This window comes from Vespula vulgaris, chromosome 14 (assembly GCF_905475345.1).
Source record: "Vespula vulgaris chromosome 14, iyVesVulg1.1, whole genome shotgun sequence".
NCBI lineage: Eukaryota > Metazoa > Arthropoda > Insecta > Hymenoptera > Vespidae > Vespula > Vespula vulgaris.
In genome coordinates this window covers 4608544-4635668 of record NC_066599.1, presented here as the reverse complement: position 1 = coordinate 4635668, position 27125 = coordinate 4608544, and the positions used below count along the sequence as shown (strand labels likewise).

Sequence of the window (27125 nt, the reverse complement as noted above, 5' to 3'; positions counted from 1 at the left end):
TATTGTCTTACCATAGTTTAAAATTCCATCGTCAATTATAGCAGCAGCAAAGAAATCGCTTGTTAATTAATTATAAAATTATTTGTTATCTATTTAATCCAACTTACCGTCATAGTTGCCTCGAATTGACTGAAAGCAGCAGCCGCTACTTTGGCAGCTTGTAGATTCTCATGAATTCTTGCATCGACAGCTTGTAATTGGTCGTTCAAATCACGTAAATCCGAGTCGATACGCGAGAGATCCTCGCCAAAGATACAAATCCGACGATGTTCTTCGATGCGCGTTAATGTTTCAACTGTGAATGTTTGGAACGGAGAGGTAACATTATCTACAGCCTGCCTCAATTTCTCTATATCCTGTAAAGCAGCATCCGGTGGTTCCAATTGTTTTATCCTAATAATGACTGCTTCAATCTCCGTTTGAATATGCTTCAGGGACTCTGTAATCGTTCGTTTCATCATTTCAAGATCGTTCAAAGCTGCATCAACGTCGTACGATTTAGAGAAGGACGTTATATGATCGACTTTCATTTTAGCCTCATCCGTCTTATGTTCCACCTCGTGAAGGCATTCAAATATTGAAATCAGAGACATCAATAGATCTTTGTAATTTTTAGCCGTGGAATGCAATTTCTCAGACATTTGCAATAATTTTTCCGACATTTCTTGATCGATCTGCATCTCACCTAAGGTAATAAATATGAACAAAAAGGATGAAAAATAAGTCAATGGAAGGAAAAAGTATTACAAGATTGGGATACCTTTTTCAACCAGATTATCGATACTTTTAATTCTTGCATCTAATTCGTCGACAGCTTTGTTTAGTTCGGGTAATATGCGTCGTCTCGATCCTTCTAAATCACGAAGTATTGAATCAACTCGTGTCGATTGACAAGTTATAACCGGATACAACTGTTCGCCGAACTTGGAAACCCACTCTAACGTCTGAAATTTTATTAAAAAAAGAAAAAAAAAACTTTTAACTATATACCGAATAACATGAATAAGATCAAAAGTCAAGGGATCAACCGACCCTAGTACTTTCTTCGATTTTTCGTTCATGCTCGATTCGTCGTTCCCTCAATATTTTAATAGTCGTTTGCCATTTTTCCCAAGATTCGGTAATAGTCAATTGTCTGTTTGCAAATTTCTCCAACAACGTCTCCACGCATAAGCATGCTCTTGGTATATCCAGATACGGATCATTAATCTAGAAAATATCAAATTTTATCAATATAATCTGTCGTTGATCTATATTATTCATTATTTTTCTAACGTCAAAGTTTCAAGTACCTTAGCAGCTTCGTCTAGAAAAACTTTACCACTATTAGAAAGTCTCAGATAAACCGGCTGAAGAGCTTTCCATTTAGACTTCAAATCCTCGATTTTCGTTTCGTTTAAAACATCAGCGTTGCTCGTCAAATCATTCTCCAACGATTCTATTCTGTTCCTCAGTTCATCAACAATCTCATGAAACTGTACGTAGAGAAAACCAAGATCTATTCTACGAGCAACTATATTCTTCGTTTTCGCCCAAGAATTCTGCAGCTCGATTATTTTCGTTTGAAACTCTCGCCTTTGCGCGTCATCCAATCGTTCACGTATCGGAAGTATCTCAAATTCCAAATGTTCCACCTCGTTCGTTCGTTTCTCCAAATCGTCCAAAAGCTGACTATGAAGCCTATAAAAATCCTTAGCCATTGGCAAGTCGCTACCCATATCCTGATGACCTTGAAGAAATGCTTCGGCAATGTTGGTCAACCAAATGTGCAATTCCTCGTGTTTCTCCAAGAAAACATTTATCATTCTGGATATTTCGAGATTCTCTTCCTCGTGAGCAGTGCATCGTTCTAACAAACGTATCTTTCGACTTTCTAGTTCCTCGACGGTACGTTTCACACCCTATAGTAAAAAATACGAAGGCACGAATGAGATAGATCCATTAAATAGATGATATAATTAGCCATTTAGAAATAATCGCGTGACTTAACCTCAGCTCCGGGCGCTCCTCTTCCCGTGATATCTAGCAAGGCGTATCCTTCCATCAAAGGTTTTGAGGTAACGTCCTCGATCGTGCTAACCGTCTGAGCATGAAAGCGTGCTAAACGTGCTGAAAATGGTGGATGTTCCGTCGTCACCAGTTGAATCTCCAATTGATCCAATTTCGTGATAGCCTGAGAGATAAAGATCAAAATGATCATTTTCGTTCCGTATATTAATACTTGCTAGATATAATAAAGAATGGGTTAAAAGGGGTCATAGATTTGGTAAACTAAGTCAACAGGATGACATCGTTTTAAAGAACGATTTAGGTACACACCGATCGTGCGGCCTCGAAAAAAGCTACAGCTCTGTTCAACAGTGTCTCGTACTGATCCAAATCGTTGACATAATCGGCTGCTGCGCCGAGTATAGCATAAGCCTGTTCGGTCGCCTGCTCGCCAGCGAAGTGTCCCGATGACACCAATCGTTCGGTCGATTTCGTAATCTTGATCGATCGATCTTGAAACTCCTGTGAAAAGATAAACAAATCATTGCTACCTTTTAACGGGTACAAACAATTTTCATCGAGATTTATTTTTATTCGCTGAACATTTACTTTCGCCTCGGCCTGCAATTTCTTCAGTTCGAAAAGAAGCAATTCTGCGCTAGATGAGGAATCACCGAGTTGATCGCATGTGCTTGACAAAGCAGCAATTCTATCGTTAAGAATCTCTTCGAGATCCCGAAGATCGGTTGCCAATAAAGCAAGCGCAAGACACTGCTCCAATTGATTTTTTCTACTACGAAAAGAAGCTTCAATCAGTCGTCTCTTGTCATGAAGATCCTCCAGCCATCTTTCAACCTTCAGCACGGCTGAAATTAAACATAATCATACTTTGCATTCCTGTTTTGCATATCGGATTAATAAAAATTGTTTTATTTTATCATTCATCTACCATGATCAGCTTCAATCTTAATTTTATCGGGTCTGGAATCCAAAGTACCCTCGTTCGCAATTTCCTTCAATTTATCTAACAATGTTTTCCCTTCTTGCAACGCACCCATCAATGCTTCGAGCATGGTCTTTCGAAGATCGTGTATCTTCGATAGGAAGTTTTTCACCGCTTCGATCTCGATCGGTAATAGAGTATCGTTACATGCCATCTCGAGAGCCTTCATGCTTTCTCCACATTCTTCAGCACGGCTGTAACATAGAAGGTAACAAATTACCTCATTCTCCCAAGGATTTTGATTAATCGATATTCGTTTTACTAACCATTGAAAGAGTACGTTGGAATCAAGAATCTGTTTTCGTCGTTCCAACAAATCATTCACATCACGCCATGCCTGGCCCAACGTTTCGGCCATAGCAGCATAAACTTCCGCCCTTGGTCTTTGTGTCGAAATCAATTGATCGGCTTGACGCAATAATTCTTCCACCGGACTTTGTTTGCTCTTCAAATAGACACAAAACAATAAATGATATCACTTTTTCAAACCAGACATTTTGTATATCTATTTTTCATTTTTCTTTTCTCTCTTTCTTACCTGCAATCGCAAAAGAACTTCATTGTGAGCGTTCGATAATTCCGTAGCTTCTTTCACCGACGAACCAAGTTTCGTTAATTCTGGTTGTACCTCCAAAACTTTTAATCGTAGCCATTCTCCGTTCTAAATAAATTCAAAAAGAAAAAGATTATTTTATGTAATTTTCTTACGGAATTTAATTTTTACGTATCGCTTTACATGATCATGTTTACATAACGATCGTGTCAACATCTTTAAAGAAAGAAAAACATTAAATGTCAATATCAATCATCGAAAACACGTTCGATATTACCTTATAAAGTATAATCGTCCTAGCCTTGAAATAGTAATATGGATAAATTGTATATATTTATATTGTACAATTGTATATTGTATATATGCATATATATATATATATATATATATATATATATTCAGATTCCACGCATGTACCTATGTATATCCAAAATTATTATACTTATATAGGTGCCTTCGTTCTTCCGGAAATCTCTGCCCATAAAATGTTTCTATTGAAATAACAATGGCATGTAGTAAAATCCTCCATGAGATAATCGTAACTGGCACCAATGAATAGTTTTGAACAAAATCTGACTAGATCTATTTTGATTGCTTCGAACAGACAACGTTAAGACAAGTTGGTTGTTTGATTATTCAACAACCGAAATACCACTCGTCCTAGTTCTTTTTTCTCTCCCCCATTCAACGTTGCTCGATAACGAGCCAGAAGCACGAATAAATCTTTAACTTTCTATTTTTCTGCGATGTTAGATTTGAATGATAAACGAATGAAATGTTGGCATAGATAGAAATAAAACCTTTCCGAGACGATGGCTTCCTTTAATGCAACAAGATTTACAATTTACGATTTATGCGTGCGTAGCATAGTGTAATCACCGGCTCGTTGCGAACGAACGAACGCCAAGAAGAAAGTAGCACTATTTAAATTGAAGGGTACGGGTTCGCAAACGGCAAGTGCCATTTATGTAAATTTTCTTGTCGATTATAAAAAAGACTTCTTGTTGTTGAAGTGACGAATACCTTCGTCTCGTATGTTTTACAAAATTTACATATATATATGTAGTATATATAGTGACTCACAAAGAATTGATTATTTATTTTCTGCGATTATCGTAGATGCATACATTTTTTTATAATTATATCATTTTCCACAATTTATTTATAGTTTTTCTGCGATTACTCTTTTTGTAATAAAAAAAAAATAAAAGCAAAAAGAAAAAAGGAAAGCAATCCGTGTAATTATAAAAATCATATAATAGATTTTCTGACTCTATATATCCATACACAGCGTGTGCTTACGCGCTATGTCTCGTGCAAAATTTTATTATACACGTACGACATTGGTACTCCTTTGGTGATGACATCACGTCCCTCCTTATATTCCTAAGTTTATTTGTAGCGAGTCGTCGTCGCGCCATTCTAAATCCTTCCTTTATATTCCCGCACGCTACACACACCTCCCTTCTTTCTCCCCCCCCCCCCCCCTTTCTGAACTTACAAATCCAACAATTGTTAAATAATGCTCCATCATCTTCTCTATTAGATTTTTCGTCTCGATTCTTATAACAATATTTACTTCAAATTGCTATAAAATCTTGTTACTCAAAATTATAAATTATTATAATTATTCTTATTATTAAAGGGGAAAGCAATAATATCCGATTTATTGGACAGAATGTAAAATAAATCGGCAACGTTTATCTGTCCTGTATGTTTTATTAATTTCACTTCCGACAGTAACCACTAATCAAGTAGCAATTAATTAAGATATCTAGCTTCGATGATACGTTCTATAAATAACGGAAATACGAGGTTCTTCTCCGACCATACCTGCGTGCTCACGCAAGAAAGAAGATTAAAGAAGAAAAGGAGAAAGAAAGACGCGAAAAGAGGCAGCTCCGCACGAAAATGGAGATTGAGAGATGGAGCCGGTAAATTTATGCTCGTAAATTTTTTTCCAAGGCTCACCGATTCAACGGGATAGATTCTAATCACTTATACATCGTGTCTACATAATTACGAAATAATTCTATACTATTTCTAAAACGCGAGAAGGCGATTATTGATCGTCTTGATTATATAGATCTTACGAATCTACGTGCTACGTGCTTATGTATGGTGTTCGTGTTATGTATCATCTAACATTTTCTTCATGATCTACGTATATCGCGATACATAAATAAAATGTAATAAAAAAAAAGATATTTTAACGTTTCCAATCCAACCAAGTTTTCAACCGATCTTTTTCGTGGAACAAAAATGTTTCAAGAAATTTATTAAACTCTAAAGAAGAAACGATTGTAAATCTCTTATCATGGAAACAACGACCCTCTGTATTATGCAATAACTAGGATCCATTAATTACGAGTTTGTCTTATCGGTGGAGTCACCGACCGGTTTGTTAACCCGACGATGAAGATAGCTCCTTACTTTTTCCTCTCTTATTGGTTGAACTGGACTAAGATCTCAAAACGACGAGTTTTCTTTCAGCGATCTCCAATTAACCGCATACATTCGATTATTTTTCGAAAAATATTAGATTGCAATAATTAATAAAAAAAAAAAACACATTTAATATTTGTTATCGTAGTAATATTCGCTCGAAGACTAATCCGATGAAACTGAAACGAAGGAAAGGAACGTCAATCAAATCAGTGAATTTTCAGAGCACCTAGCGACGAATCTAAATGCGACCTCGCTAGCAAAATCGGGAAGAGTTAAACGAGAGAAAGAGAGAGAGAGAGAAAGAGAAAGAGATAAAGAGAGAGAGAGAGAGAGATAAAGAGAGAGAGAAAGAGAAAGACCTGTGGGCAACCCTCACACTCAAAGGCAGAAAGAGAAAGATGTAAAGTACGAAACGAGGGAGATCGGCTGCGAGAGTTCGTCGACCTCATCCGGAGGTTCTACCGTAGAAAAGCGAGATATGCTTTCCATTTTCATCTTTGGCGATAGGCCAAAGTTTCTGCTCTCGGTGCCGATCTCGTCTCTCCTCATCCTGTCATTCGTCAACGGAACACCCTTTCTCCTTACGAATTACAAACTCGTGAAAAAGGATCGATCGAGTTACGATCAATCGTCAAAAGAAATCGTTCGACTAGAATCAAAATTTATATAGAAAAAATATTTTCAATAACGAATGTCGAGATGCAATTAGATAAAACAAATTTGAACGAAATATTCCAAAATGATAGATCATTATTCTATTCTATTTGAATTGGAATTGGATTCTAAAAAAATTCTCACATGTCCAGTTCGACTGTGGCGATCGCGAGATCGCGTAACATGTTTCGACAATCATTATTTCGTTTTTTCACATTTTACTCACGTACCGAAGAAATTACAGTAATTTCTCTTTAAAAAAAAAAGGTGGGCGACGAAAATGAAAGTCGACAATTTTCTATAAAAGTTTTATTTAAATATAGATATTAATGGAAAAAAGAAAGTTAATGAACAAACAAATTGAATTTATTCGATTGATCTTATTCGATGACAAAGATATCGAAGGTAACCCAGATGTAATCCAGGAACACCCCGATATAACAATGACAATGAAAAGAGATTCCATACGAGCTGAGTGAAAGTGAGTTTTGCAGTCGAGTTAAATTGCATGCGCCTGCCTAAAGTCACGCTTGCGTGTACCTACACGACATACAAATACATCAACACACATACACATATACATACGTATACATGAACACAGAAAGAAAGAGATACGGGCGTGTTACAAATATAGGAATGCACGCGAGATTCTTAAAGAACGACAACCTCCTGCGAACGATGGAAGAACGGACAACATGTACACGAAGTCATGACCATATTTGGAACGTAGAAATTAGGCCAACGTGCGTCGATTGTGAGAGGAGTCTCGTACGAACTCCAAGGATTTTATGAAAAGGCTCTGCGAGCGTTAAAATCTCCGAACTTCGTCATTTATCACATACATCGTAGTTTAAAAATCAGTTAGAATATGTAGATATGCCAAAGATATCAATTTCTTAAAATACCTAGGTATTTAGATTTACGTATTATATTCGTTACGTAACAGCTATCACCGTTTCTAATTCGTGCATTAGACTGAATATAACAATCTTAAAACAAATCTTGTCCTGTTTTATTTCATAAGACATCTCCTTATCTTATCTTCTTTAACAATCGAGTAAATTCGTCGATACGATACCAAAATCTTATCGCGTGACGTAAAAAAAGAAAAAGAAAAAAACGAAAAAATAATAAACGTAATAAAGAAATCAAAAAGTAAAATCGATCGATAGAAGAATCCTTTGAAAGTGACTTCGCATAGTCCCGTCTTTGGACAAATCCTGTATCCCTCTCTCTTGTTCTTTTTACATTTTTTTTCTTTTCTTTATTTTTTCCTATTCCATTCCCTCTTCTTGGGTAGGCGGGAGTCAGTGTCGTAAGGTCGTAGATACGATAGGCATTGGCGTTGTGTGGAAGGATCACGCCCGGCGCAGCTCGTATAATACCGGTTTGTTAGATTACACGAGAGCGTCCAGGAGATCTCCCTGGCAGAAGAGTAAGAAGAAAGAGAGGAGAGAGGGAGAACCTCCTCTTTCGACCTGTTACACGTGAACCGTTCTGTCGTTCTCTCCGGTCTGTCTTTCACGGAACGTGGCCCCGTGAGCGTGCGCTCGAGCGCGCGCGCACCTACTCCACGTACGTCCCTCATTCTCTCGTTCTTCAGTCATTTATATATACGTAGGTAATAGACGTAGGGGTATATACAAGATCAGAAAGAGCAGGTAATCGAGAATACGAGATACAAAAGTGTATCGTTTTACAAGAAATTTATACCAAGGTTGATGCCGTAAGACGATAGAGAGAGAGAGAGAGAGAGAGAGAGAGAGAGAGAGAGAGAGAGAGAGAGAACACAAGCACATACTCATCTATTTAACGCAAAATGTAAAACGAATACTCTCCTTGCTATTAGAAAATTTTCAAGATCGCCTTTTATATGAGGGTATTTTACGCGTATATTACTACATGTATTTATATGTATATTAGATCCTCATGAAGATCGAAGTCTTAGGCGGGTGAGACTGCGGTAAGTGTCAGGCTACTTATTTTTTATGGGAAACCCGATGGAGGCTCATTAATCGTTCGCACCGGTCGGCTGACCGCAAACTGATCCTTTGAAAAAAAAGAAAAGAAAAAAAAACCGCATAAAGCGTCTTCTACGTGGCACCGACGATGAGAAACTTTCGAAGAGGAACCCGCACGTACGAAGCGGTTAAATTTATCCTTCGTGGAGTTTCGGCGAATTCGTTTTGCTCGGTGGATACCTAAAACGCTTACGGTTTCGAGAGGACTCGGAAATAACTATAGACTCTCGTGGAGCAACTCGGCTCCCGAAATATCTAACACTATGGACTTCGTATAACGCTCTCGTATGTACGTACATAATGTATGCGTCTACATGATGCGCCAGTGCACGTCAAACGCCTTTCATGTTCCTCAACGGGCATAGAATATATTTTCGACACACGTTCTCCTTATAGTTTTTTACCATACGACACGGTAGTCGTTGGCTTTGCCAGTTTCGAATAGAGTCATTCAAGTAATCATTCTAATAGTTAATTTCGATTATTTCCTTTCGAATCAGTTTCATTGTTCAGTTAACAATGACAATCGGATCGATCAATTTATTAATAATTATTACTTTACTTAATTATTACTTTACCGTTTATTTACTCAAATTTTGATATTAACTTTCTGCTAAATCAAAGATATGACATTTCGTAGGATCGATCCTTACCTGAAGCAACGCGATCACCAGACGCGTTTCTCCACTTTGCACAGCTATCGTACTTATGGTCGTCGTAGGTGTACTCCCGTTGGTAATCTGCTGCTGCGAATGTTCTTTATCCTCTGCAGTAGTGTGCAAATCCTCGCCAGATCCTTCTGGACTCTTGTCCATCTCCATCGAATTGTGTCCATCCACCATTTTCGCTAATCTCGTCTTATTCGCGCGATAAATAGAAATATATGAATCGTGCATCGATTTAGGCTAACCGTCTTCGCGGTTAATTGGAAGGCATTGAACGTTGCCGGTTAAGGTTAAGGACGAACGATTACTATCAGGCGATATGCCAGCAAAACCACACTCAGAGTCCTCCAACTTTCGTAGATATATCTCTTTCACGCTTCGTATAGTCGCACGTGATTTTACTACTTTATATACTACTTTACTATTATTCTACCTACACGAAATAGATTCCTGTTATTTTTAATAAATATACGAAAATAATTTAATTAGAAAAAAACTATCGAACGTGTACATAAGTATGGTGTCTTGTAACAGTGTACTATCGGAGACTTTAACGCCCGCATTGTTTAAATATCAGGATCGAAAATAGTAAAGCTCACGAACGAATCTAATAATCTATGAGTTCGCTCTATATTTTCTTTGAGAAGATTCAAAATGACGTCCTCGACTCGGTTCCAGAACGATTAACATTAATTTTGGCGGTCAGCCAAGTCGCGTTCGCGCAAATTCCGGGGAAACACAGGCACGTCTTATGTACGCGCGTCCTCCTCGCCTACGAAAGAATGTTCTTCGTGTAGAATATAGAATGCGGTATCCCTTAATCATAGCGTTTAAAATAGATAGGTACCGAATCCTTGCCGGCTTTTAGATCTCACGGTCTTTCGCGATTTCTCGTTTTTCGATAAAAATTTTCATCTTTTTCGTGAATGACTAAACGGTAGCGTTATTCCTCTTCTTCTTCTCGTGATGTAATCGATGTGTCAGGAATGAAATTAATGAAAAAACTCGATAAAAGCTCGCCATCCAACAGACTCGCTATGTTTATACATTATGGGTATCTTTATAGAGTGACGTCACCGACACGGACGAACGAATGGGAGGATAAAACCGGACTGACTGGTGGCGTTCTCCGAACGAGAAGTACACCACATCGAAAGCAGTGTGATCGGACGACGGCGATCGCTTGAAAAAATCATGCTTCCTGTACTCGATCGTTCTATTGATATTTTGACAATAAAAAAAGAAAAGATAGAAAAAAGAAAAATAAATAGATACATATAAAGGAACTCTGACGAGGTCGTATGCCGACTTATCGTTATACGTTAACGAACGCTCTTCTGTTTAACGACCGGAACGTTACATCGGATGCATACAAGTAATTGCACGTAATCTAATAATTAATATTCATGGGGCGTCACTGATTAATTAAGACCGCTGTCTCATTATGCTCAGCACATGTAAGAAGTTCTTCAACCGATCACGAACTGCCGGTTTAACGATAATTCTTCCTTTCGATCTTTCTTCGCTCCCTTATCGCATTGATATATTTATTATAGAAAATTGTATATAAAATATAAATATTATAAAAAATTGTATATAAAATTTATCAAATAATCAATTCCACCAACGCGAGCTCGTATAAGATTATAGTTTTTTAGGAACGGTTTGACGTTACGTAATTTGTTAAATAATACTAACAATAAGTTACTCGTTTCCCAGAAAATGCAAATAGTCTCATTTGTTTTTCTGGCAAAGGAAGACGAGTCCTTGGATAAAAATGACAAGTTGTAACACGTGACTGTTTTAGCGTGACATTGGTTGGACCTGATACGAAAATTCAATGATAATTCGTACGTGCTTAGCCGTTGATTTTTAAGAACGATGAAAGAAATATTGCGAATAATGATAAGATCAATGTCGCGATGTCGTTTTTAATATTTCCTATGTAAAGAAAAATGAACAATATTTTTGAAAAGAGAGTCTATCTTTAGAAACCAGAATGAAAGCATGTATAATAGCACGATATATTTATAAATATTTAATAATCGCTAAAAATTGAATGGTCAAGTAATCAGCTGTTCAGTATGAATGAACGTGTTTAATCATTTTCAAAAGATAATAAAAATCTTTTTCGATCGAATCAACGATTCTCGCTTTCAATAATTATTGAAATTAATTCAATGTTAGAACGAGGCGGACAATCACCTAAATCGATCCACGTTCAAGCAACAACGTCGACAGTGCTAACACACTCGTGTGACACATGTCACGAACGTGTCACGTCACCAACAGACCTAGCGCGGACGCCGAGCTGAACCGAGACTGAAGATCTCGAACTATTCGAACAACTTCGAGCCCGTATAGTCTCAAACCGAACACTTCCGATCGTAGCCGATTATCGTCGAAGGTTACCTATCACTGCCGAAGAAACACGACAGCTTTAACGGCGGTGAATTTAAATTCACATGCGCCTTTAGTACTTTCCTTTCGATCATAGCGATGCACTTACCTTCGATTAACATGCAATAAAACCCAAATATCGTGCAGTAGCCAATGAAAATCTTGATATATTCGACACATAATACTTTATTTACAAAAAAAGTAATTATTAAACCATGCAATACACACCATACATGAATCTTGTTTTGAGAATAAAGTTCTGATTGGTTCTTTAACGAGGAGTTAAATAATAAAAATATCCGATGTTTATATATTAATAATGTCTATTTTACCTCTATTCGTCGATACCTTATCTGTGATGTTAAAATAGTAGGCAAGAAGAAACGTAAAATGCGTCACACAATCAATCAGCTTGGATTAGCTAGAGGCAGGCGACGTCGATTCTCATTTGCCAAAGCCACGGCAGTTATTTCGGCGAACTTTGATAAACCAGTGTCGTAACGAGCGAAACAAGCAGCATCGTGAGCGCAACTGCAGTTGCAGCAGCCGATCGACGAACTTCTCTCGTCGTTTTGCGTGATATCGTCGATCGAACGACTCACCTTCCTTGCGTTTTCCAAAAACTCCTCCCCTTCGATTTCATCTTTATCGCGTTTTGTTGGAGACATCTCGATACCACTGTCTTCGTGATGTCTCGTGTAAGTTTTCGTGATCGAACAAACATTTTTCGTTTCCTTACTAATCGTATGCGATTTTTCTTCGTCGGTTGTAATCTCCTTGATCATTTTAGTACAAGTCGGTGTTCTCTTCGAAGATTCGTCCTTGGATAAAGATTCGTCAGACAAACCTATAAAAAATCGTAATATAAAATTAAAAATTAAGAAAGTTTATAAATTAAATGTCTATCGAAATCAAACGTACCTTTCATAAAAATGGCATCGATTTCTCGATCGATACCATTCAATCTTTTATTTGGATCTTCGATTACTACATGATGCGAATCTTGCATCTCTTTAACATCCACGTTTTGCGTGTAATCTTGCAACGTATTTGAGGTAACTTTATAAGATGCCACCCCTAAATGAGTATCGTGCGAGACATGTAAAGTAGTCGTTTCCGTGACCTCCTTTACGATCTTTCCAGATCTCTCCTACGATAAATCGAGATATTTTTCTTTGAAATTATTCCCGAAGCTTCTGAAGTAAAAATAGAAAGGCCTATGATTTACCTCCGTGGTCTTCTCAATGGAAACGACTTTCCCTATCGGTACCAACTCATTTTTTGCTTCGACTTTGGTACTTTGCATCGACACGTTGGGCTTTTCAACTTTCACAGGAATTATTATTTCCGGCTCTTTCGTCGGTTCTTCCGGCTTCCACCTAAATAAAACATCACCAAGAAGATATATACATCAAGAAATACATTAATATCTTATGAATAGACGACGAAAATCGTAATGTTCATTTTTACCAAGTTGAGCTAGAAGAAGTAGCTGGTATTATTGATGAAACTACAACGTCGTCGCATTCTGGAGATGTCACGAAAGATTCGCTTCGAGATCTCGCCGTAGGCGTGATCGAACATTCCGTAGCTGTCACGTAACCATCAACATTGACATCTTCGTTCGTGCTCTCTTCGTGTAATTTTTCAACATCCTCCTAAGAAAAAAATAACATTTAAATTAATGGAAAGCCAATTATTACATAATTCTTTAATTTACTTTACACTTACGATCTCTTGTTTTTCTTCAGCAGCATCGATCATTGACGAGGTGTTTGAAACGACCTCGCTCGAAGCCATCATCGATGGGAAGCTACCAGAAGGAATCGATGAAACTACTGACGAAGTTTTAGTATCTTCAACATGCGAAACGATCGGTCCAGGCAAGAATCCAAAATTAGAAGAAGAAGTTAAAGTGGACACATCGGCAGCACCGATCGACGTTGAAGCAGAATCATTCGAATAAACGAATGTAGGAGTTATTTCACTGATCGGTGCAGTGATCGAGGAAGTTGTCGTTGTCGTTGCGGATTTGAGTAAAACAATGGGGGGCATAGTGCGCGCTAAAGTCGTCGTTGTCGATGTTAGGGTAGAAGAAATCGATAAAGCCGAGGTAGGGATCGGTACCGGTTGAGTCCTCGCTCCAGCTTCGCACAATTTTGCATCCAGTTTCTCAGCTAACCGGGTCACTTCTGCCAGTTTCGCCGAGATCGCCTCGATCGCTGTTAGATTACCGGCTTTGCCCGAAGCATCCTCGGCTTCGGACATTCTAGAAAATGATAAATATGATGTTTAATACTTAGGCTGGTATAAAAAGATTTTACTGCGTCTCGTACTTCGTAACGTCTAGAAAAAAAGAGAAATAATAATAATAATAATAAGAGACAGAGAGAGAGAAAGAAATATTTTCGAGTCATTTTTCAACGAGCCGATAAGTATATAAATAGAAGAAATATTAAGTATTACCTATGTAAATAACTCGTACTAAGAGTTATAAAGCGAATTGAGTACTGAAGAAATAAGTTCGAATAAAATTCAACATCGATCGATCTGTTTTCATTGACAAAATTAGATACGCCATTACCTTCTAAGATAAAACGTCAAATTTTAGTGATTGCGTAAGAACAACGACAGTGACAGCGCGCCGTGATGGCGCGTCGTCGGCCAGATGGTCTTCAATGTGGGACGAAGTTCTAATTTCGGGGAGCAGATACGCTGTCTGTAGCACCAAGTACCACGATCATGCGCCATTTTTAATCTCTACGCCATAAGTTTCTTATATTCGAATATAAAAAAATATGTAAAAACGATTTTAAAACTCTAACGCCAACATCATTTCGATCGATAGAGTTTCTTCGATTCGTGGAAAAGTGCCAATCGGATTTTCCAAAAACGAAACGTGGGTGAGAAAATGATGATATAATCTATTCATGTTAAAGAATTTACATCAAAGATCTGAAATTAATACTGGTACATATTTTGGTATGATTGAGATCATGTATTCGTAAATATATTCGTACAAAACATTTGATCAACGATTCGTAAACAATATGATATATCTAAGAAATGACAAGGTAGAACGAAGTCCAACAATAAGCCACTACACTTTGTGGAGTTATTTTTTGACCATGACCGTCTATAAAATAGGACTTTTACTTCTATGAATACTGTTCTTGAAATATGTTAACGAGGCGCGACCGTCCCATATTCGTCGCGCCAAGAACACATATGAAAAGCATCAAAGACGAGTACACGTGTTTGATCTGGTTCACACGAATCGCTTTCACATTTCTAAGAATTCAAAGATAATCGGACGATCAGGCGAATAAATAATATTATTTAAAAAGTTTATAATCATTTTCTATTGATCACATTGATAAGACATTCAAAGGATAAAAACAAATGAAAATGACAAAGAAATATCTTTCGTTAGATCTGATGTAACTCACATGAACCGCTCGTAAGATGTGACTATCCCTTCGACGAACAGCCATGAACTGACACGCCGCCTCTATTAAAAACGGAGCTAACCGCCAACTTAGTCCACCCTCCTCCTGCTTCTTACAATTTATATTCAACTTTATTTCCCCTGGCACTTTAGTTTACGGAAAGCCACGTACTACGACGAGTGAAATATACCTTATGTTTATTGAGTTAACCCAATTGCACGATCTCCTCTCTCGGGCTTTCATTTTCTCTTTTTTTCTTTTTTTTTTTCATATAACACCAAAATATCGATCACGATAATGTTTTCACTTCAATGAAATATTTCCTTTAAAGAATAACTTAGCGATTAATTTTACGAATCATCGATCCGTCGTCGTACTTGCCGTTGATGGCATACAGGTTCCTTTAATCTGGTCCTTAAAAGACGTCCCAGTCTCACCATGCGACCAACGTCCAACAGTAGCTTTTCTCGATCACCTAAGATGTCCCTTATCTCGGCTCTGGCACGGCACTCGCTAGCGAAATCTTCATTTTTTCTCGCCCGTTTTAAAGATCCAACGATTTCAATCAAATCCCGCAACTTCGAACAGTGCTAAAATTTTGTGAAATTATATATAAGAAAAACATTCATGGTAACTCAAGTTTTTGCTTTATCATGCATTACTCCATCAGCGAAACATATTTACGTACATCCTCGACGCTTCTATGAAAAACAGCACACACTCGTAGTCTAGTTAGTTGCTCTTGACCAGCTGAGCGTAACTGTTTCCATGTTTGACGTAATCTTGAAAACAAGTGAACGTTGTTGTCCAATGGTAATCTACAAGACAATCTCAACACTCGTGCTCCGTTTACCAATTGACAACCGTACTCATAAGTTCCCTGAAAGAAAAAAAGAAAAATAAACCGAAAGATAAAATCGTATAGCATTACTTATTTTTCTTATAACTTCATTTTTTTGTTATACCCATAGAGAACTTACCTTCGCAGTTTCCTGAAAGGACTGATGTTTTTCTTTTTGCGATTGTATTTCACTAGTGTTACATCCAACCTCCATAAGATTGTGAAAGAGAACGTTGAACAAATCGTTCAGCCACTTAACAGCCTAAAAAGTATCATCTCAAGGAGATTTGAAAATAGGACTTCGAATTAATCTTTTATTCGTGATTTACCTGTTCGGCGTCGTTCTCGTAAGTATGTATTAAGGAGATTTGTTTCAAGGTTAACTTCTGCAACTCTACGCTATCATTAAAGATATTCTTTCTAGCGATCGTAGCATCCAAAATATCGCGTACATTGACGATGTCCTCACCATAATCGATATGAACGTCTCTTCCCAAGGCATCTTTGACAGGCATCGATAAGATGTCCGAAAGTTTCTCACCCTCTTTCACAAGTTCCTGTTCTAACGCTTCTATAAAACGTATCGAGTAACATAGTTGAAACTCCATACATTGCTTCGAACAATTATCGTATCATAAAATTTCGTACTTACCCAAGGCCAATTGATTATTTTCCAACATAAGTAGTTTCAAGCTAGCTTGAGAAAAATCATGAGACGTGTTTGTCATCACCAGCTTGTCAAAAACTTCGCTCGTCTTATCAAAGTACTAAAAGAGTCAAAAAAATGTCTTTTTTTTGTTGAATATATTTTTTTCCTAAACTTACCTCAGATACAAGCCTGAAAAATCTCTGACAGGTAATAAGAACGTTTCTTCGTCTTTCCAATCTAGATGCAAAACTTCGACAAACAAAATCCATGAAATCCTTTTGAGATTTCAAATCCTCCGGTAAATGACCTGTCGGCAAGCGGGCAATCTTATGAAGCAACCCAGCATAACGACCGTACGTCTCCTGAACAAATATCGAAGGAACATTATCTACAATGGAACATTAACTACAATGGAATCATTTTCGTAACTATCTTACTCGACATTTTAATTCTAATTGTTCATGCTGTCGTCTAAGCTCGTCCGAAGATATCACATCAAAACCAATTTGATAGGAAGAGTTCAACATGGCATCAGCCGGTCCCAAAATCCACTTTGTTACTTGTGAAACACCTTTTTCGAGATCGTCTATTACCTTTATAGTATCCAAACTTCTTTCCATTTGAGTCCAACAATTTTCAATGTCGACCTGTACAAATAATGAATATGACGGAAATTTTAAATCTAGATGTGTGTGTGTATGCGTGTGTGCGTACGTGCATGCATGCGTATATGTATGGTATACACACACACACACACACCATATATATATGGTAAATGAGTTACCTGTTTTAATTCAACGGAATCGAGAAGTCCATGTATTCGTTTAACCGTGTCCAAAGAATCTCTTGACGAATCCCTACTCATAATATTAACTAAACTTCTACCTATGAATATAAAAAGAGAAAATGTTTTGTCAAAATCTCTTTATATAATACATATTTCCGATGATTTATTTACAAACTGTCTAATTAACCTGAGTTAAGGATACGAGAAGTAACAGACGTAAGTTCCATCCCGATTTCCCAATAAGATTCTAAATCATCATCTGATTGCCTCATGCGAATCCCATCAAGGCTGTTCAATCGTTCATGCAAATTTGACATTTTCGATAATAATTCTAGGCCATCTTTCATGTATTCTTCGACTTTCTATAAAGTAATCGATAAATTAATTAAGCAATAATTTAATAAAAATAATATAGAATTTTTTCAATGAAAGTTACGGAATGTTTTTTTTTTAAATAAATTATGTAAAAATATCATCAACAATTTAAAAAAATGAGAGTGATATCGTGCAAAAAAAAATAGTTGCCACCTAGCCGATATTATGTTTCATATATAATTGTATTCGATCATATTATATATTACAATAAAGATTTTAAAAAATTTGAGTGTATTATTTAAAAACAAAAAACATTCAATAACTCTATTTTAAAAACCCTTACATATACAATAAATCGTACCAAACGTTTTCGAATCCATTCCGTATGATCGTAAAATTTATTGCCACACAATTCGTATGGTAATTGAGAAAATTCAATAAACCCGTGAAGTCTTTCGACGGTAACATACATTGGCTAAAAAGATATCAAAACAAATAATTTAAAAAATTGCCAATAACAGCAAGTACTCTTCTTGAATTAATTAAAATCAATGAAAACGGGTGTAAAAAAAAAACCAAAAGCATAAATCAAATCTCGTTCCTTGTCAAGATTAATCGAAACGTATCGAATTACGTTGTTTGTTCGAAAAGCCTTTTCTACTTCATAAAACAAGTTGAGAAATCATTGATCCGACATTTGATGTTTATAACGATTAAACAAATTGAATAATCTTAAAGCGAGGAAATACTTACTTGTACGAATAAACATGGGGTTAACTATTAGTAGAAATCGCTTAGAAAAAAAGTTGTTCTTTCAGAGAAAATATACGGACCTCGCTGTCCTTATAGGACTTGGTACAACTGTCGACACGCTTATCCCAGAAGCCGTCTGGACGTATAACGAACACGGAAGTTGCACGACTTCCTAGAAGCATCACCGATAACCTGATGCAGGATCTTGCAACTCGCCATGCTCGATAGCGTGCGTCTATGATCAATACCAGACCACCTTTCTTCGTCCCTTCGCTATAAATAATTGGAAAATTAGAGTCGTCAGAAGTAGATACACATCCGATGACAGAGAAATTATTTGAATAATTATATAGAAATACGTCCATCTTACCGATATCGGTAATCTTTAAATATATTGTAGAAATGAAAATTTTGACTTCATATTGAATATTAAACTTTTTATATTCAACTGATCACATATATACGTATAATCACCGCTCAGTTTTAGTTTCTGAAATATTCATGAAAATATTTCTGACATTTTAACTTTTATGTGCGTTGGATGCCGTTCAGATTTAACTTAGGCTTATCTACGAACGATATGATTGTATTGTATGTTCATGCCGCAATATGTTTATGTCTCGCATTTCATTTTGTAAACATAGGGAGATGAAAAAGAAACACAACTTAGCTATCCTTAACTGATCAGAAATGTAACATGTACACCAATCAACTGAAAAATTGCTTTGGGATTGATTTTTAGTTAAAATTTGTTACTAAAATTTGTTAGCCTAACGCAACCTAAATCAATTGAATTGTTACTCAAATTTAAACATAAACTAATTGAAATTAATTCAAAACTCATTTAATTGTAATTTTAGGTTTGAGTTAAGTATGATTTTAGATTTCGGTTAGATTTAATTTAAATTTAGATTGCTCAGGCTAATTATTAACCGCAGCAATAAATCTTAACTAAAAACAAAACTCAAAAATATTTGCACTAATATCTCGGAAATTAAAGCCAAGCAATGTTTTTTTGCACAGAAAAAAATTATTCAGAATGACGCTCCCGGGAATATATTCAAACATTATCGAAATCGGTGAAGTGGACGTATTTCTATGTACAGTAGTTGTCATTATATGCCTTTTTCATCGATATAATTTATCGATTACCTGAAAATCGACAAGAAATATAAGATGATCGATTCCAAGCGTGGCTTCGTTGTCGGTTGAAGTTCAGATGGGACGTTGACCACTATCAAAGGTCGTCCTTCGCGATCACGTCCACCAGGAAGATAAGCGAGCTTCGACTCAAGGGCCGCAAGGACATCTGCTGTCTCCAGACCCTTCGTTGGCATTTCTTCAACAATAATGAAATTCTCGATTCCAAAAAAAAAAGAAAAAAAGATCATACCAAATCCGAACTTATTCAAAACATAGAAAGAGAAATGTTACTCTAAAAAATAATCGATTTCGCATGGAATGATCGCACTGGAAATCGAACAGTTTCTTTCTGTAGGAGCACGTTGACATACTTCAAATACACTCACTCGCGACCAAGAAGAAAGTATCGGAAAGTATGTTAGGAGGTACCTATCTATATCAGTAAACCGTCTGCAAATTGATCATCAAGCATGTATAAAGCTTGTAACGCGATCCACGATCTGTGTAAACGATCCATATCACGCTCAGCAAACTTGATGCTCGATCGACGATCGAATCCAATCAAACTAAAAATGAACTCTACGTAGTTCCGCAATCGAATTAAATCTTAAAAATGATGAAAAAATGAACGTACCTAGGAAGTTTTCGAATACACTTTCTTCCATTCTCTTTTTCCATTAAAATATGAAGAGAAAAAAGAAATAAAAAATCTAACGTACCTGGTATTTCGTCGACGTAAGAAACGTTCGATCCAAAATACCCACACCAGAATGATACATTTCACTATCCCTGAAAGGATATTTCAAGGGAAATTCGTCGGTTAAAAGGTTCGAAAGGATCACCGGCAGCTGTTAACGCCTACGTGCACCTGCAGGTGCACGTGGTTCGTGAATGCTCGAATGCTCCCGCGCTCACACACTTCAACCGCTCTTTTCTAATACACTTTGAAATAAGGTAATTAAGTGAAAAAGAGAAAGAAGGATAATCGAGGAAACGAACATCGAGCGTTTTTCCTTCCTTCGAAGGAGAAATCCGTCGTGTCGAGGATGGTTTCGCGGTAGTTAGCTCGGCAAGTCACGAGCGTGAAATAACGCGTTGTGCGAGGTAACAGTGAGAGAAAAGTGGAAGGGGTTAAAGGAGAGCCCCAGCTGCGACACACAACTTTGAAGGTGCTGCAACGATCGAGAACGGATGCTGTGTAGGGAAACCGAAAGCTATCTCTCTCTCAAGCTCCATTCAGATCCAACGGTACTCTGGCACCGATTGACCGTCTACACCTTCCCCACCTTCTTTTCCTTGTTCTTCTCCTCCTCGTCCTCTTCCTCCTTTCCACATCTTCGTCGTCCTCCTCCTCCTCCTCATCATCATCATCCTTTCTTCTTCCTTTGAATAGGGTGCGCTGAAATTGTATGCAAATAAAAGGAGAATGGTACACAACGGTATATCGATACGCGGGTATATACAGAACGAACCATGTTCTTCACTTATTTTTTTCTACGTTCTTTTGAATGAAAATCTTATTTAAAATTCGATCCTATATATGTTTTTTATGTCAATATTCGATCATTGTTATGTATTTATGCAACGTGTATATATTCGTGTGACGATCAAATTGATTTTTTTTTTTTAATATAGGATCTTGTGAGATTAAACAAAACTTTTTTATTATTTATACTGGTAAGAATCAAATATCGTAGAATCGTTAAGTACATTAAAAGTATGGAAATGATATATTTTAATACATTGAAAATTTTAATAAATTGAAAACAATGTTTGGAATACGCTATTGCTATTACGAACGACCTTTCATTCAGAAATAACTCTGGAAAGTTACAATGAACTTTGATGCCGGATAGCGATTTGTACGTGAAAGTTTCTCTGAGCTAATGTCCTGGATCAGATCAACTTGATATCGCGAACAGAAAATATGTTATTATGCCGTTAAAATTCTCGTCTTTTATTCTATTCGTGATTTTTTTTTCTTTCTTTTTTTTTTTGCAAAGAAACATCAGAACTTGACAAAATAAAATTTTGTTTTTATTTTTCTTTTTTCGTTTATAACTAACTGTAAAACTGGCACGTGATTTTAATTGGAAGTATTCATGGATGAGCACTAAGAACTATCGAAACAGGTTCCCACGATCCTACGAAACCTCCAAACTCTGATATGATAAACGCGCATACCTTAACGCCGTATCTTATAGGATCTTTTTTAACGGACTGGTTTAAGAAAAAATCTCTAAAACCGTGGTCTTTTTACAGATAACGTTCCGATAGTAAAAAATTTACGATGCAGATATATTTTAAACTCTATATGATAAGAATTTATTATTATATCTTAGATTTTTCAATTTTATTTCAATAGTTGCAGATAGAAATCTCAAGGATCATCAGGTTGACCATTGATAATCACGTATCGTAAAAACCAAGGTACGTAGATACAAGTACACAATCTTCCAATGAGATTCGATGTAGATGCTGAAGATTCGATAAAAAAGAAAAAAAGAAGTAGAAAAATGATCATCGAATTAATTTGAGTTTCAACTAAAAAAAGAAAGATTCGCGTATATACTGTAAATTTATAGAATTATGATCAGATAAAGTAATTTTAAATTCCATGCGAACTGTGTGTTCCGTAACAATGTAAATTTTATATTTGTAATTATATCGAATTAATATTTGTATACTGTGATGCGAATGTTGGGATATGTATTTGTGAAATTAATATTTATCAAATAACGACATTTTATTTCAGCTTGTAGATAATTTTAATTTGTTTCCTATAGTTATTTTAAATAAATTAACGCTGTTGCAAAAAGGTTGGATACTGTACATCGTGGAATATAAATAATGTTTTGTAAATATATACACACTTAAATAGCAAATACTTCACATCTAATTACATGTTTAACTAAATTTAATACATTTATCTTCCTATTTTATATTACCGCAATATACAAAATTATATCTTGAACTGTTCAATGTACCTATTCATAACTGTTAGTATAACAAAGGTTAAAAAACATCATGGATCTAACAAAGTAGTCTATTGTTTATTATAGATATTCTTAATGAAAGCAATCGCATATATACAGAGATCATACAACTAAAATTTTTAAGGTATGTATACAAAATTATGTTACATGAATGTATACACATTTTTACCATGTTATATGGTATAGTTTTAAAATAATATGCATACATCGAGGCTCAATTATTCATTTTTCGTGTTAATATCCACGTTAACTCTCGATTGATTCTCTCGACTATTTTTAGACAATAGAATTATATTCTTCACATAAAAGTTACACATACCGTGTAATTTTTTTAATACACAATGTATACAAACACCTCTCTTTCTCTCTCTCTCTCTCTCTTGATCTTTTTTTTTTTAACAAGCAAGAAAAGAATTTTTGTTTTAAATAATGTTTTTTTATATCACGGTACTTTTTTAATCCGACATTGTATGAAAAAATATTTCATAATTGTAATTATAATAGCCAGCTTATTTAGGACAAATCATTCAACCGTTATGTGCTTCCATTGCACATGAGACAAAGAAACATCTAAAACAACTTAATCGCTTTTGACATCAATTTTCCGGAAATAAAATATGAATTTTATCTAGAATCAGTACACTATACAAATTGCTTGACACTCGAACAACTAATTTCAAGTAAACGCCAAGCAGCTTTTGGATTGAGTTCCGTTGGATCGCGACATAATACCCAAATGTAGTTGAAACGCATCACTCTTTCAGGGTCTCCTTCGACTATATTATTATCTTTATCTCTTATACATAATATCTGCTGACTGAGAAACGTTATCAATAAAACTGGACCTTGTTCCATCATCTTACCCATTAAAAGATCTACATTTTCAATGTCTGGAAATAAATAATATTTGAATTTGCGAACTATTCTTACTGTATTGAAGTATACTTTTTGAAAATAATAATCATACCTAAGATTTTATTGTCTAAATGATATCCCAATTTTTGTACTTGCATAATAGGTTGCGATATTACATTATACGCGGCCTCGTGACACCAATCTTTTAAAATTTCAAGATCTCCTCTAACCATAGCCTCGAGTATATTTGGTATAATATCTATTTCGCAATCTCTCAAAAATTGATTTTTATCAAAGCTTGGATCCAGCTTACAAATTTCTGTTAATGTTTCCGACAAATCTGTCTTTTGGAACATACCACCAACCATATAGCTAACTTTCTCTGTAAAAAATCTGGAAGCACGAATTACAGGATTGTCCGATTCTTCATACTTGATTTTCCAATCCAAAACTTTATTCATATATGGATTGTTATCCTTGTAAAAAAATAAAATGCAAAAAGAGTTAATTAAACACAGTTGATATAATTAACTACAAGAATAAAAAAAAAATAATTATGTTAAATGAGAAGATACCTTAAAATTTTGCCAAGACTGAAAAAATTTAGAATCTTTATGCAATTCAACTCCTCGTGCATCCATATTAGGTTGAAACTGCTTTTCATCTAAAGATATATCTACTATTTCTTTTCTTTTTCTTAGTTTAGTAAGTGGTACGTAAACTCTTCCTGCATTGAATAATAAAATAATAGATACTGTATCTACTTGTATATAAATACATATATTAATATATAATTAATATAAAACCTTGCATTCCTTGATGATCTAACTCTTTGCGTACAACTTCTGCTGTCTGTGAGATAGTTTGGAAAGCTCCTGTTTTTCCAAGTGCTTGACTTTTTTCCGAAATCGTTTCTGCTGCGCCTTTTGCCGATTTAGTTATTTCCTCACCTAATTGTCCTGCTTTTTTGCCTAGTTCAGATTTACTTGCTTCCTCAATAACTTCTTGTACCTATCACAAGAAAATATCAACATCAATGCAATCAAATTACAAAGTAATGTATGAATTGATACATTAATACTGTTATCAGTTGAACATTAGTTATATATAGACATACTTTTTCTTTTAGACTATCTAATTTCTCTTTTATAGCTTCAGAACCCTTTGAGGCTTCAGATTCGACTGCTTGAAATTTCTGTCTCGCTGAGCGCAATGCTTCTGACTGTTCTAATTTCTCTGCTTCCTCACGAAACTTTTTTAATGATTCTTTCATCTCTTTATTTTTCTGCATTTCTTGTTTAATATTTTCAACAAATTGAGAAAAGAAACTGGGTCTTCTTGCTGGATTTGAATACGAACGAATCTAAATAAATATAATATTGTTACTTATATGGAAAAATAACTTTGGTAATAGAGAAGAAAAAACTCACTGATAAACTTTGTATATCTGGTAAGTGAAAACAGGTTGTTCGTAACAATGGATTGCGCGATGAAGAATGTTCTCTTGAGCCATTTCTAAATCTTCTTTGTGATTGTGTGGAGCGAGCAATACCTACTAAACTAATCCTGCATGTCACGAAATTCTGAAACTATTAGTTAAAAATTCTTATCACAAATTTCTTATGAAGTATAATTATTTATAAATACTTCATTTGTATTATATACATGCGTATATATAAATCTTTCCTAATTCTTACTAACAAACATAACACAAGAATACATACATCCACGTAATTTAAAAATTATCGACAATATTTAAAAAGTATGAAAAATTGTATGTTTTTTTAACGGAATACATGACGCAATAAAATAAGTGAGTGCCACGAGAGGCATTCGACAAATTTAACCTCACTCGCATTATAAAAAGCCGATCTTTTCCATTTATAAACTCATGAATATAATTAATTCGTAGAAAAATACATTGAATATACGGGTATAATCATGCTCTTATTTTATGAAATAAATGTTTAGTTAGAAATTAGAATTATTTACCATTTTACAAACGATTTATCTATTATAGCTTAAGCAAAAGTCTTAATCATAATCACGAAGCGAGACTGTAGAGACTTCCTCTAGTCTACCGCTAGGCGTAGTTCTGTAACGTTATAGCCATTTGTCCTTCTTGATTACTTTTGGTTGTTCTCGATTCTTTTAAAGTTTACGAAAAAGCAAGTAAAAACAAGTGTGACATTTGATAGATGTGTTGTCAAAAATGATAGGTGTTCATTTGAATGTTAACTACATATAAATTTAAAATACTAATATATGACTACAAATTCTTATAGTATTAAAAAGTATTATGTTATTTCTGATAATAGATATCCAAAATGAGTATAACCTTTTAGTCTCATGATAAACACGGATTTATGCTATTCATTTCTTATTATCAGATTTTGTTTGTGACTTAATATCACAGAATGAATGCAAGTGCACCTATTAAACCTCCACGTGGAATTAAACCCACTAAAGAAACGGTAAATTTAATAATAATAAAAAATAATATGAAGCATAATCTAAAATTATTCATATATCTATGATATATTTTATAGAGCGGTTTACTAATCTCAGTAATACGAGCACTTTCTGCTTCTGAAACAAATGAACAAAGGGAGATTGAGAAAGCTAAATTAGAAAAAGAATATAAGCGAAGTGATCAAAGATTAGATGAATTAGTTTCATTACATGAGCAAGATCTAACAGAAGTTATGCAAGTAAGTTTTATTAGTTAATTATAAATTAACCGTTATTTTTACATACATCGTCATATATTCAAAAATTATTTATAACTTATTTATTTAGATATTCAGTACTCTATCGGAAAGAGTTACTGCTGCAAGAGAGAAAATTCATGCTGTAAAAGAAAATTTAAATGCTTGTAAACAGTTATTAAGTTGTAAACGCGAGGAATTACTTAATTTATGGCTAGAAGGAATAGAGCACAAACATGTATTACAACTTTTAGAAGAAGCGTAAGTATGTGATTAATAATTATTTTATTATACAACATATAATAATATACTTCAATAATATTGTAATATAATTAATAATTTGTTGATAGATCCACTTCGCCAGAAAAATATAATTTAGAATAAAGCAGTATATAATACTATTTTTAGATATCAAAAAATTGAAGAAGGGAAATAAATGTACAGTTGAAATGTGTAATTATATTAGTGGTAACAATTATATATTATCAATATATAGTTCATGCGAGTGTGAAACATCGCTGCTAAAACGAATAATGCTTTCTCACTATATTTTATACTGTGTTTTATATCAACAACTATATGATATATAAAGGAACTTATACTTACACAATATTTTTCTATAGTACTGCATATTTTATTTATCTCTTCATTTCTTTTTTCTTATGTATATTAGTATATATATTATTAGATTTCAAATCACCAAGGAGTACAAATTTTCAAATAGTTTTGTAAAAGTACCTTATCAAAAATCTTATTTCATTTATTTATTTGTTCAACTTATATATGACATTTTCAAACTAAAACTTGAAGCTTTAAAATAAAACAAAATCAGATTAATTTTTATTTTCCTATCATATATAATTCCTATCATATATGAATAATAAAGTAAAACAAAA

General features: G+C 35.0%; 3 protein-coding genes across 4 annotated transcripts in view; 1 reads left to right on the top strand and 2 right to left on the bottom strand.

The window, feature by feature from the left end:
* Positions 1-20054, bottom strand: part of LOC127069216 (titin) — a 126850-nt gene extending 106796 nt beyond the window's left edge. Inside the window, exons 1-29 of the mRNA XM_051005999.1 lie at positions 19962-20054; positions 19680-19885; positions 18608-18800; positions 18118-18249; positions 17647-17821; positions 17457-17557; positions 17110-17319; positions 16849-17034; positions 16676-16790; positions 16353-16594; positions 16163-16285; positions 15871-16062; positions 15564-15772; positions 13465-14002; positions 13204-13391; positions 12962-13112; positions 12655-12883; positions 12336-12580; positions 9322-9525; positions 3531-3653; positions 3259-3437; positions 2939-3186; positions 2599-2855; positions 2320-2511; positions 1991-2173; positions 1293-1901; positions 1033-1209; positions 761-944; positions 108-685 (exon numbers count right to left, since the gene is read on the bottom strand). Coding sequence (XP_050861956.1) covers positions 108-685; positions 761-944; positions 1033-1209; positions 1293-1901; positions 1991-2173; positions 2320-2511; positions 2599-2855; positions 2939-3186; positions 3259-3437; positions 3531-3653; positions 9322-9525; positions 12336-12580; positions 12655-12883; positions 12962-13112; positions 13204-13391; positions 13465-14002; positions 15564-15772; positions 15871-16062; positions 16163-16285; positions 16353-16594; positions 16676-16790; positions 16849-17034; positions 17110-17319; positions 17457-17557; positions 17647-17821; positions 18118-18249; positions 18608-18800; positions 19680-19885; positions 19962-20039 — 6447 coding nt within the window. The 5' untranslated portion in view covers positions 20040-20054. The remainder of the gene's footprint in view (positions 1-107; positions 686-760; positions 945-1032; positions 1210-1292; positions 1902-1990; positions 2174-2319; positions 2512-2598; positions 2856-2938; positions 3187-3258; positions 3438-3530; positions 3654-9321; positions 9526-12335; positions 12581-12654; positions 12884-12961; positions 13113-13203; positions 13392-13464; positions 14003-15563; positions 15773-15870; positions 16063-16162; positions 16286-16352; positions 16595-16675; positions 16791-16848; positions 17035-17109; positions 17320-17456; positions 17558-17646; positions 17822-18117; positions 18250-18607; positions 18801-19679; positions 19886-19961) is intronic.
* Positions 20055-22397: 2343 nt separating this feature from the next.
* LOC127069231 (mitochondrial import inner membrane translocase subunit TIM44) lies at positions 22398-25662 on the bottom strand. Its single transcript, XM_051006020.1, has 7 exons — positions 25514-25662; positions 24952-25110; positions 24639-24884; positions 24328-24532; positions 24097-24248; positions 23634-23997; positions 22398-23556 (listed from the first exon to the last, which is right to left on the bottom strand). Exons 1-7 carry the CDS (start codon positions 25514-25516, stop codon positions 23309-23311), a joined length of 1377 nt encoding a protein of 458 aa, XP_050861977.1. The 5' UTR covers positions 25517-25662; the 3' UTR covers positions 22398-23308.
* Position 25663: 1 nt separating this feature from the next.
* On the top strand, positions 25664-27057 carry LOC127069234 (exocyst complex component 4). 2 transcript variants are annotated; one of them, XM_051006023.1, is made up of 4 exons: positions 25664-25995; positions 26071-26232; positions 26321-26494; positions 26580-27057. In XM_051006023.1, exons 1-3 carry the CDS (start codon positions 25939-25941, stop codon positions 26492-26494), a joined length of 393 nt encoding a protein of 130 aa, XP_050861980.1. In that variant the 5' UTR covers positions 25664-25938; the 3' UTR covers positions 26580-27057. The 2 variants fall into 2 exon arrangements, with proteins under 2 accessions (XP_050861980.1, XP_050861979.1); XM_051006022.1 differs by having other exon boundaries at positions 25666-25995; positions 26321-26490.
* Positions 27058-27125: the final 68 nt, after the last annotated feature.

Coding starts and splice junctions, on each gene's coding strand:
- LOC127069231 (XM_051006020.1), bottom strand. Junction 24,885..24,951: donor CAGATATACAAAGTTTATCA/GTGAGTTTTTTC, acceptor ATATTTATTTAG/ATTCGTTCGTATTCAAATCC. Junction 23,557..23,633: donor TTTAGACAATAAAATCTTAG/GTATGATTATTA, acceptor ATTTATTTCCAG/ACATTGAAAATGTAGATCTT.
- LOC127069234 (XM_051006022.1), top strand. CDS start 25,939: ATGAATGCAAGTGCACCTATTAAACCTCCACGTGGAATTAAACCCACT. Junction 25,996..26,070: donor TTAAACCCACTAAAGAAACG/GTAAATTTAATA, acceptor TATATTTTATAG/AGCGGTTTACTAATCTCAGT. Junction 26,233..26,320: donor ATCTAACAGAAGTTATGCAA/GTAAGTTTTATT, acceptor TTATTTATTTAG/ATATTCAGTACTCTATCGGA.